At 43.3% G+C, this 12,026-nt stretch overlaps 1 protein-coding gene across 1 annotated transcript in view; it reads right to left on the bottom strand.

Moving 5' to 3' along the window:
- Nucleotides 1–4,382: 4,382 nt before the first annotated feature.
- LOC140192324 (1-phosphatidylinositol 4,5-bisphosphate phosphodiesterase beta-2-like) overlaps nt 4,383–12,026 on the bottom strand; it is a 189,757-nt gene continuing 182,113 nt past the window's right edge. Inside the window, exons 24-25 of the mRNA XM_072250005.1 lie at nt 5,360–5,552; nt 4,383–4,584 (exon numbers count right to left, since the gene is read on the bottom strand). Coding sequence (XP_072106106.1) covers nt 4,383–4,584; nt 5,360–5,552 — 395 coding nt within the window. The remainder of the gene's footprint in view (nt 4,585–5,359; nt 5,553–12,026) is intronic.

The raw sequence follows: 12,026 nt of genomic DNA, 5'->3' as shown, positions 1-12,026 counted from the left end.
AATTGTAGCGATGTGCTACGCACAGCGCTAGAATAACCACACGGAGTCGGTGAGTTGGAGTTGCAATGAAAGAGGTTTAATCAAACTTTGCGCCCTGCTTTAAAGCCTTCCCGTTCCCGCCCTCCTTGGGGCAGGACTGCTGTGGAGAATGCCTATTCCCAGACCCTTTCTGCGCACGCTGTTGTGAGCCAGTTCGTGGGTGCTAGAAAGTGGGTCGCCACACTCCAACAATTTCCCAATCACTAAAGTTAAGATAACTGACCTATAATTTCCTTTCTTCTGCCTTCCTCCCTTCTTAAAGAGTGGAGAGACATTTGCAATTTTCCAGCTCTCCAGGACCATGCCAGAATCAAGTGATTCTTCAACGATCCTGACCAATGCATCTGTTATCTCTTCAGTAACCTCTCTCAGGACTCTGGGATGTAGTCCACTTGGTCCAAGTGACTTATCCACCTTAAGAACTTTGAGTTTGCCTAGCACTTTTTCCTTTGTAATAGCAATGGCACTCACTCCTGTTCCCTGACTCTCATGGACTCTGGCACACTGTTAGTGTCTTCCACAGTGAGGACAGATGCAAAGTATTTATTATGTTCACCTGCCATTTCTTTGTCCCCCATTACTACCTCACCAGCAGAATTTTCAGTGGTCCAATATCAGCTCTCACCTCCCTTTTACTCTTAATATAACTGAAAAACTTTTGTTTTTCTGCTTTATATTATTGGCTAGTCTGCCCTCTTATTTTATCTTTTCCCTTCTTACAGCTTTATTAGTTGCCTTTTGTTGGATTTTAAAAGCTTCCCATTCATCCAACTTCCCACTCACTTTTGCTACCTTATATGTCCTTTCCTTGGCTTTTATGCAGTCCTTAACTTCCATTGTCAGCCACAGTTGCCTACCCCTGCCATATGAGAACTCCTTCCTCTGTGGGATCTATCTATCCTGTGCCTTGTGAACTAGTCCCAGAAACTTTCGCCGCTCTGCCCTGCCGTCATCCCTGCCAATATCCTCCTCCAATCCACCTGGGCAAGCTCTTCTCTCATATCTCTGTAATTCCCTTTATTCCATTGTGACTGATACATGTGAGTTATGTTTCTCCCTCTCAAATTGCAGTATGAATTCAATCATATTATGATCACTGCCTCCTAAAGGTTCCTTTATGTTAAGCTTCCTAATAAGGTCTGGATTATTACACAACACCCAACCTAAGACAGCCTTTCCCTGAGTAGGCTCAAACATGAGCTTCTCTAAAAATCCATCTCATAGGCCTTCAACAAAATCCTTCTGCGATCTGACACCAACCTGATTTTCCCAATCCCCTTGCATATTGAAGTCCCTCATTACAATTGTCATTACCCTTATTACATGCCTTTTCCAGCTCCCTTTGCAATCTCAGCCCCACATCTTGGCTACTATTTGGAGGCCTATATATGATTCCCATAATGGTTTTTTTTAACCCTTGCAATTTCTTAATTCCACCCACAAAGATTTGACATTCTCTGACCATATGTCACCTCTTTCTAAAGATGTAATTCCATCTCTTACCAACAGAGCCACACCACTGCCTAAGCCTTCCTGCCTGTCCTTTTGATACAAAGTATTTCCTTTGATGTGAGGCTCCCACTATGACCTCTTTCAGCCACAACACAGTGATGCCCACAATGCCATACTGACCAGTCTCTAATTGCGCCACGAGTTCATCCACCTTATTCTGAATGCTGCACGCAGTTACATACACCTTCAGTCCTGCATTCTTTGCCATTTTGAATTTTGCCTCTGTGGTACAATTTAACTCTTTACTCTGTCTGCATTTGTAGCCAATCATTGGCTTGTCTTTCCTTACATTCATGTTAACACCCATCATCTACTTGTAAACCTGCTGGCTCATCCTCAGCTCTATCGTACTGGTGCCCATCACCCAGCCATATTAATTTAAACCACTTCCAACAGTTCTATCAAGCCTGCCCACGAGACTATTGGTTCCCCTTGGATTTAAGTGAAAACCGTCTCTTTTGTACAGGTCACACCAGTCCCAGAAGAGGTCCCAATTATCCAGAAATCTGAATCCCAGCCCTGCTGCTTCAATTCTTCACCCACGCCTTTATCTGCCACCTCATTCTATTCCTATCCTCACTGTCATGTGGCACAGACAGCAATCCCGAGAACACTACATTTGAGGTCCTGCTTCTCAGCTTCCTTCCTAACTCCCTGTATTCTATTTTCAGGACCTCCTTCCTTTCTCTTCCTATGTCATTGGTACCAATATGTACCACGACTTCTGGCTGCTCACCCTCCCTTATCAGGATACCATGAATGCGTCCAGAAACATCTCGGACCCTGGCACCTGGGAGGCAACCTACCATCCATGTTTCATTTTTACGTCCACAGAATCACCTATCTGTCCCCCTGACTATAGAGTCCCCTATTACTGCTGCTATCTTCTTCAGTACCCTACCCTTCTGAGCCACAGGGCCAGAGTCAGTGCCAGAGGCATGGCCGCTATTGCTTCCCCCAGGTAGATCATCCGCCCCAACAGCACTCAAAATGGAGTACTTATTGTTGAGGGGACAGCCATGGGTGCTCTCCATTATCTGATGTTCCCCTTCCCTCTCTTGACAATCACCCATTTATCTGTCTCTTGTAGCCTTGGGGTGACTATCTCCCTGTATCTCATCTATCACCTCCTCACTTTCCCTAACAAGCCGAAGGTCATCAAGCTGGAGCTCCTGTTCCCTGTCACGGGTCTCTAAGGAGCTGCTTATTGATGCACCTGGTGTAGATGTGGCCATCGGGGAGGCTGAGAGTCTCCTGGAAACCCCACATCTGGCACCCAGAACAGAACACTGGCTCTGTAGACATGCCCCCTATTCTCTCTAGGGTTGAATAAGAAATAAGGACTGAACTTACCTAGACTCTGCCTGTTCCTGCCAAAACCCTGTTGAGCCAAAGCCTTCCTACTCTGCCTCAGACTACTCTGACGACGATCGCTCCCACGATGACCGCTCCGCTAGGTGGCACCTCTCTTTTATAGAGACTGGGCTTCCCATCAAAAGTCTTCGTCTAACCTGTGTGGGAACATACCTGTTGCATCTGCAGAGTACTCCAATAAATGACTCCCATCGAAATACTTGCTGCTTTTTCAAGCTCTTTGACGGACGTGCATGGGAATGTTCCTGTTGCATCTGTGCAGTACTCCAATAGCATTGAAATTCAACTCTGAACTCCAATGCTCCCAGCTGAAATAGTGTCACGGTAACCACTTTGCCACCATATGACTTCTTTGCTTTTACACCTCTATGAAATAAGGACTAATGTTCCATCATATTCCGCCATTACCAGCCACATGTGCAGGCTTTCTTAGTTTCATGTACAATGAACCCTGAATGTCTTTCTATCATAGCTTTCTATAGTTTTTTCCCCCATTTAAATAATACTCTTTGTTATTCTCCCTTCCAAAGTGAATAACTTCACATGCTGGCTGGGCTTGATCAGAGTTTTCCAAAAATGCCACCTTAATAATTGATTCTAATATTTTTCCCCAACAGTTGATGTTAGATAACCAGACCATAGTTGCATGCTTTTTCATCTCCCTTTTTGAATAGGGTTGTTATATTAACAATTTACCAGTTCCTCCTGAATCTCACAATTCACGGAAGATTCACCCCATTAATCTGCCTAATACTAATTCTCTAGTGACTGTGAAATGGATGCAAAGTACCCTGCTATTTTCTTGTTCATCAACATCATTCTCCAGGGATCAATGTTCACTTATATATAATCCCAATTGCCTCCCAGAAGCGAGGATGGAATGTATGGGGCCTTTAATATAATCACAAGGCCAGGGACTGATTTTTGTTTTCTCCAAGACACCTGATCATTTGAAGTTCTAGGAGTATCACATTAAGACCGGAGTCTTGGGGCATTCTTAAGAATTAACCAGTGTAGGACAAGGACCTGGTGAGTAGGTCAAGAGGTGTGGATGAAGATAGGGTCATGAATTTCCCTGCCAAGTTAATATTTCTCCAGATTAATGGGATGTCTAGATAGAGTAAAACGCCCACACTCAAAAATGGGGAATCATCAAGGAAAGAATTTCAGCTTTTGTGAGCCACATGTAGCATCCAGGGAAAGCAACTCCCCCAGGCATTTGTGCTACTAAGATCAGACATTAAGAGTACTGAATCAACATCATTACAAAGACCAAGTGTGAGTGACTGAGTGACTGAAACTGGGAGCACTCATTTGCTGGAGGGGATGGAACATCATGAGTTGTAGTGAATCCCCAGATCTGAGCAGATCATTAGCATGGTTTACAGAAAATCCCACAGCCTGCAGATAGAATGAGGCACAGCATTACTTCATGCTACAGGAAATGGATAGACCCACTACACCACAAACAAATGCCAATTCTGGCTCATTACCTCAGTGATGTGCTGCTCTTTCTTGTTCCTGATGAGTTCATAGTGCTCTGCATAAACTTGCATTAATTCTGCCTCCATGTTGTCCTTGAGTTCACTCCATTTTTCAGCCTCTGGCCCCGTGCTCAAAACTTCCTGGAGACCATTCTCAGGAGTACTACTGAAGCTCCTACAATAGAGAGGAATATCACTGCTGGTGACTCCAATCCAATACTTGTCACCTAATTTGGTTTTGGAACTACATCAATTTACACTGTATCTCCTCACTAAAGAAAGAAATTTTGCCAGCTGAATCTACAGTTCTAAAGCTCCACACACCAACAAAACAATCCTTATATTCTCACACAGAATAGGTTACAAAGCAGTACAAAGCCTGACATTTGAGCAGGACCAAAATGAGGTTGTCAGTAAAGGACTGTCCTCTAGTTGGAGGACCCTATGACACTTGATACACCAGGATGTAAATATATCCTGTGCTGCTTATTCAAATCTAATACAGCCTTACTTCACCATGTGCTGAGAACACAAAAGAATTATATTTTAGCACTGTAGTGCATTGCAATGATACAAGGAAATTAGTGACGGTGGAAGGAGTGAGTGGAGAGGAAAGGAATGTGTGGTGAAGGGAGAAGACCAATGGGGGAAATGATATATGAGGAAGGGCCATTACGTGGAGGTCCAAGGAAATGAGGTAAATGAGGAATAGCCCATGAGAACTGATACTGTATGTAATATGCGACTGGCTGACTATCTAAGACTCGGCAGCATAGAAATATCTATGCTGAAAATAAGAAAAGCTTCATGAAGTTTCATTAACATAAAATTTGTAGTCTTACTGCTTGTAAACTCTGTGCTGCTTATTCTGGTGTAATTATCAGTGAGCATTGTGTTCTGGTGTTCTCTACATGCCCCATAACAAAGGAGGGTTAAGATGTCATATTTACCATTTCTTCTTGTACGATTTGTTAAGCGATTGCTTTTTCTTGCACTGTTCTGCAAAGCTGCTGGTATATTTCTGGGTCACTTCATTTTTCTTCTTCTGAATCTTCCTCTCCAACTCCTTCAGTTCTTTCTCATGCTTTTTCTGCATTTTGATATATGCCTTCTGCGTCTTTAGTTCCTCTGTAGTCAATAGCTCTATTGTTGGATTAAAGAAGATCATTTTAATGGATCACAGCAGCTTCCCAAAGGAACAGTGGAACTTATGTAGTTATAAAACATAGAACATAGAAATCTGCAGCACATTACAGGCCCTTCGGCCCACAATGTTGTGCCGACCATGTAACCTACTCTAGAGACTGCCTAGAATTAACTTACCACATAGCCCTCAATTTTTCTAAGCTCCATGTACCTATCTAAGAGTCTCTTAAAAGACCCTATTGTATCCGACTCTGCCACCTTCCCTGGGAGTGCACTCCCCACACCCACCACTCTCTATGTGAAAAACTTAACTCTGACATCCCCTCTGTACCTACTTCCAAGCACCCTAAACCTATCCCCTTGTGTTAGCCATTTCAGCCCTGGGAAAAAGCCTCTGGCTATCCACACTATCAATGGCGCTCATCATTTTATACACTTCTATCTGTTCACCTCTCATCCTCTGTCACTCCAAGGAGAAAAGGCCAAGTTCACTCAACCTATTCTCATAAGGCATGCTCCCCAATCCAGGCAATGTTCTTGTAAATCTCCTCCGCACTCTCTATAGTATCCACATCCTTCCTGTAGTGAGGTGACCAGAACTGAACACAGTACTCCAAGTGGGATCTAACTAAGGTCTTATACAGCTGTAACATTACCTCACTGCTTTTGAACTCAATGCCACAGTTGATGAAGGCCAACACACCATACGCTTTCTAAACTATCAACATGTGCATCAGCTTTGAGTGTCCTGTGGACACGGACCCCAAGATCTCACTGATCCTCCACACTGCCAAGAGCCTTACCATTAATATTATATTCTGCCTTCAAATTTGACCTGCCAAAATGAACTACTTCACACTTATTTGGGTTGAACCCCATCTGCTACTTCTCAGCCCAGTTCTGCATCCTGTCAATGTCCTGCTGTAACCTCTGACAATCCTCCAGATTATCCACAACATCCCCAACCTTTGTATCATCAAACCTGACGAAGGGTCTCGGCCTGAAACATCCACTGCACCTCTTCCTACAGATGCTGCCTGGCCTGCTGCGTTCACCAGCAACTTTGATGTGTGTTGCTTGAATTTCCAGCATCTGCAGAATTCCTGTTCTTTGTATCATCAGCAAACTTACTAACCCACCTTCTGCTTTCTCATCCACGTCGTTTATAAAAATCACAAAGAGGAGGGGTCCCAGAACAGATCCCTGCAGAACACTACTGGTCACCGACCTCCATGCAGAATATGACCCGTCTACAACCACTCCTTGCCTTCTGTGGTCAAGCCAATTCTGGATCCACAAATCAAGGTCTCCTTGGGTCCTATGCCTCATTACTTTCTGAATGAGCCTCACATGGGGAACCCTATCAAATGCCTTTTCTGAAATCCATATACACTACATCCACTGCTCTACCTTCATCGCTGTGTTTTGTTACATCCTCAAAGAATTCAGTCAGTTTCATAAGGCATGACCCGCCCTTGACAAAGCCATGCTGACTATCCCTAATCAGATTATGTCTCTCCAAATGCTCATAAATCCTGCCTCTCAGAATCTCCAACAGCTTGCCCACCGCTGAAGTAAGACTCACAAACTAGTGACCACGTTTTCTGGCCTAGACCAACAAGAGATCACATCACACAGACCAATCCGAGATATCCACTTCAATTATAATCATTGAACTAATCTCAGAATCAATCTAGAACAAAGGGAGCCAAACACTGCCTCAACTTTCAAATTTCCATTGCCATTCCCCTTGCGTGGATTAATGACTACCACTCAGTGTCTCTGACATCCACCATCATGAAGAGGCAGGTCTTGGCACACATTAACTGTAGCCTCCCAGACAACCATGACCACTGCAGTTTGCCTATTTCCAAAACAATTCTGTATGCAGACACCATCTTGATGCCCTAACATCCATCTCTGGGACACATCATGTGTTCAGCAAAGTTCATTATTTATTGTCTACTCTTCCAGCTTCTGTACTATAGTTCCAAGAAAATTCGTCTCCACACTCCTAGACCCTGGAGCCAACACCTCTCTTTGTAGCTGGACTCTTGATTTCCTGACCAGCAGACTGCAATCAGCAAGGATAAGCAGCAACACTGTCATCACAATTATTCTCAACACTCCCACAAGGCTGCATCCTCAGCCCCTTATTCTACTCTCTGTACACTCACGACTTGGTGACCAGAGCTTGCTCTATCTCCATCTATGAAGTACATGACACCACAGTAGTAGTAGTAGTATTTCAAATAATGCTGGGTCAGTGTATATGAAAGCAATAGAGAGGCCAGTGCCATGGTGTCATGACAACAACCTTTCCCTCAATGTAAGCAAAGTAGAAGAGGTGGTCATTGACTTCAAGAAGGGGGTTGGTGCTGTTGCTCCTGTTTACATTAATGGTGCTGAGGTCAACGGGATTAACAGCTTCCAGTTATTGAGTGTGGACATCACCAGTGCTAGTCCTGGATCAATCATAAAGATGTCAAGGTCAGGAAAGCTCACCAGCACCTCTACTTCCTCAGGAGGTTAAAGAAATTTGGCATGGTGCCTTCAACCCTGATGCACCACAGAAAGGTTCCTATATGGATACCTCACGGCTTGGCATTCTGACAAAAAGAACCACAGAAATGTTCTTATATAAATATCTCACGGCTTGGTATTCTGACAATAAGAACCACAGAAAGGTTCCTATATGGATGCCTCACGGTTTGGTATTCTGACAATAAGAACCACAGAAAGGTTCCTATATGAATATCTCACGGCTTGGTATTCTGACAATACGAAACTGCAGAGTTATGACACTGCTCAGCACATTATGGAAACCAGCCTCCCATGTATTCTGTCTGCATGCATTGCATCAGTGAAGCAGCCAGCATTATCGAAGACTTTATCCAACCCGGCCGGGCATTCTATCTTCTTCTTGCTCCCATTGTGAAGAAAATCAAAAGCCTGAAAGCACCAGGCTCAAGCATAGCTTCTCTCCCATTGTTACAAGACTATCGAGTGGTCCCTTAGTATGATAAAATGAACTCTTGACCTCACTCTTGCCTTGCACCTTATAGTGCGCCTGCTTTGCATTTTATCTGTGACACTTACTCTGAATTCTGTCTTACCTCAATAAACTGTTGTAATGAAATGATCTCTATGGATAGCATGCAAAAGAAAAGTTTTTCCACTGTATCTCAGTACATGTTGACAAAAATAAACCTATTTACTTCTCTTATTCTTCCTATCTCTCTCGCCTGCCAAGATATCTGCATTCCTCCAAGTCTGGCCTGTGCTAATCCCTAGTTCTTGGTCTCATTTTCTTTTAGATGTTTATTGGTGGATAAGTTTGTCTCCAAATATGTCACTGCCTCCTGTGACAACATTATTTCAGATGAATTATTATCTCTTATTACTTGCATTCTATCTCCTTGGGAAAGGTGGGTTAGCATGCATCCCAACATATGTGAAAATCTGATTTGTGTGCGGAATTGGGTTGTGAACAGAATTTAGGTCGGGTGTAATGTGTATGGGACATAGTGTCTGGACATGAGCAGCAGCATGCCTGGAAGGAATTTTCTTTTGTGTGTGATTAATTAGATTAGTTTGATTAATTATTGCCTGGCTCCATTTTATCTTTCGCTGCTCATTGTCTACATGAACCAGACATGAACACCAGGCAGAACAAGGCCAAAGATATTATAGAGACTCCTTCAACTCTTCAGCAATGTGAAGCCATCAAAACTAATCCAGAAACATAACATCAAACCCTTGCTAGTCAGGGTGAGAGTACTTTTGACCCCAGCATATGATGGTGTTGGTTCAAGTAGATGGTTTAAAAATTGCAAAATAATTCATCTCCTCTCCTCAAACCAGTCCCTTTCTAGTTTTAACAGGCTTAGTGTCTGAAATCTTTTATCTGGATTGCATGACTTCAAGTTGGCAGAATTTCTTTTGGAAGCACACCGAGTATTTTAGTGGTATGTGAAAGAAGGCAAGAAGGAGCAGGCATTAAACACACAACCTGTGCACCAGACAGAGCAATGTTTCCAAGTTTGCCATGCATTTTCCCCCCAGTCAGACTCTGTGATTACTGCCAAATACTGCTCATGGCCTCACTCACCTGACCCACGATGAGTCTGTTAAAAAGTTAGAATATATCAAAACTGTTCGGATTTGGGAATCCCAAGAGGACTGAGATCATTGACTTACCCAGAGCATCCTTGGAAGATTCCTCAAGGCCAGAGCAGGTAGGATTAGAAGGACCTGGAAGAAATGTAGTTTGGTTATCCTGGACCCATTGCTAGTGCCTTTTCTCTTCTGTTCCCGCTGAGTGTGCCTGAAAGCTGATGGTCTTACCCTCCCCACCTGTCAGGCAACTCCCCAGAAAATGAAAGGTTCAGCAGTGGTTCATTTTGTAGCACTCCCGACTTAAGGATTAGACGTTCTTGGTTCACATCCCACTATAGACATCAGACCATTGATGTTCTTGTGCAATACTGAGGGAATTCTACACTGTGAGAGGTGCTGTTTAAAGAAGAAATAGACCATAGTCTTTTTTGCTCTTTAAGATGAAACATAAAAGGTCCCACAGTGTTGTCATAAATAGCCCAGCAAAGTCTTCAATGGTGTCTGCACCAACATTTAACCTGACAACTGTTTATGTGGTCATATCACTTCACTGTTTGTGGGATGTTGCAACGAGCAACTTGACACTTCCCACATTATCACTATGTCAATTATTCTTCTGGGACTTAAAACATTCTGGATCAACCAGAGATTGTCACTACTTCTACATGTAGATTGGGTGAACCAAATTGGTAAAGGTGCTGAGGAAGAGGATTTCTTGGAATGTATGCGGGATGGTTTTTTGAACCAACATGTCGAGGAACCAACTGGAAAGCAGGCTATTCTGGACTGGGTTTTGAGCAATGAGGAAGGGTTAATTAGCAATCTTGTCGTGAGAGGCCCCTTGGGTAAGAGTGACCATAATATGGTGGAATTCTTCATTAAGATGGAGAGTGACATAGTTAGTTCAGAAACAAAGGTTCTGAACTTAAAGAGGGGTAACTTTGAAGGTATGAGATGGGAATTAGCTAAGATGGACTGGCAAATGACACTTAAAGGATTGACGGTGGATATGCAATGGCAAGCATTTAAAGATCGCATGGATGAACTACAACAATTGTTCATCCCAGTTTGGCAAAAGAATAAATCAAGGAAGGTAGTGCACCCGTGGCTGACAAGAGAAATTAGGGATAGTATCAATTCCAAAGAAGAAGCATACAAATTAGCCAGAAAAGGTGGCTCACCTGAGGACTGGGAGAAATTCAGAGTTCAGCAGAGGAGGGCAAAGGGCTTAATTAGGAAGGGGAAAAAAGATTATGAGAGAAAACTGGCAGGGAACATAAAAACTGACTGTAAAAGCTTTTATAGATATGTAAAAAGGAAAAGACTGGTAAAGACAAACGTAGGTCCCCTACAGACAGAAACAGGTGAATTGATTATGGGGAGCAAGGACATGGCAGACCAATTGAATAATTACTTTGGTTCTGTCTTCACTAAGGAGGACATAAATAATCTTCCAGAAATAGTAGGGGACAGAGGGTCCAGTGAGATGGAGGAACTGAGCGAAATACATGTTAGTAGGGAAGTGGTGTTAGGTAAATTGAAGGGATTGAAGGCAGATAAATCCCCAGGACCAGATGGTCTGCATCCCAGAGTGCTTAAGGAAGTAGCCCAAGAAATAGTGGATGCATTAGTGATAATTTTTCAAAACTCGTTAGATTCTGGACTAGTTCCTGAGGATTGGAGGGTGGCTAATGTAACCCCACTTTTTAAAAAAGGAGGGAGAGAGAAACCGGGGAATTATAGACCGGTTAGCCTAACGTCGGTGGTGGGGAAACTGCTGGAGTCGGTTATCAAAGATGTGATAACAGCACATTTGGAAAGCGGTGAAATCATCGGACAAAGTCAGCATGGATTTGTGAAAGGAAAGTCATGTATGACGAATCTCATAGAATTTTTTGAGGATGTAACTAGTAAAGTGGATAGGGGAGAACCAGTGGATGTGGTATATTTGGATTTTCAAAAGGCTTTTGACAAGGTCCCACACAGGAGATTAGTGTGCAAACTTAAAGCACACGGTATTGGGGGTAGGGTATTGATGTGGATAGAGAATTGGTTAGTAGACAGGAAGCAAAGAGTGGGAATAAACGGGACCTTTTCAGAATGGTAGGCAGTGACTAGTGGGGTACCGCAAGGCTCAGTGCTGGGACCTCAGTTGTTTACAATATATATTAATGACTTGGATGAGGGAATTAAATGCAGCATCTCCAAGTTTGCGGATGACACGAAGCTGGGTGGCAGTGTTAGCTGTGAGGAGGATGCTAAGAGGATGCAGAGTGACTTGGATAGGTTGGGTGAGTGGGCAAATTCATGGCAGATGCAATTTAATGTGGATAAATGTGAAGTTATCCACTT

This window comes from Mobula birostris, chromosome 1 (assembly GCF_030028105.1).
Source record: "Mobula birostris isolate sMobBir1 chromosome 1, sMobBir1.hap1, whole genome shotgun sequence".
Lineage (NCBI taxonomy): Eukaryota > Metazoa > Chordata > Chondrichthyes > Myliobatiformes > Myliobatidae > Mobula > Mobula birostris.
This window is presented reverse-complemented; position numbering and strand designations above follow the sequence as displayed.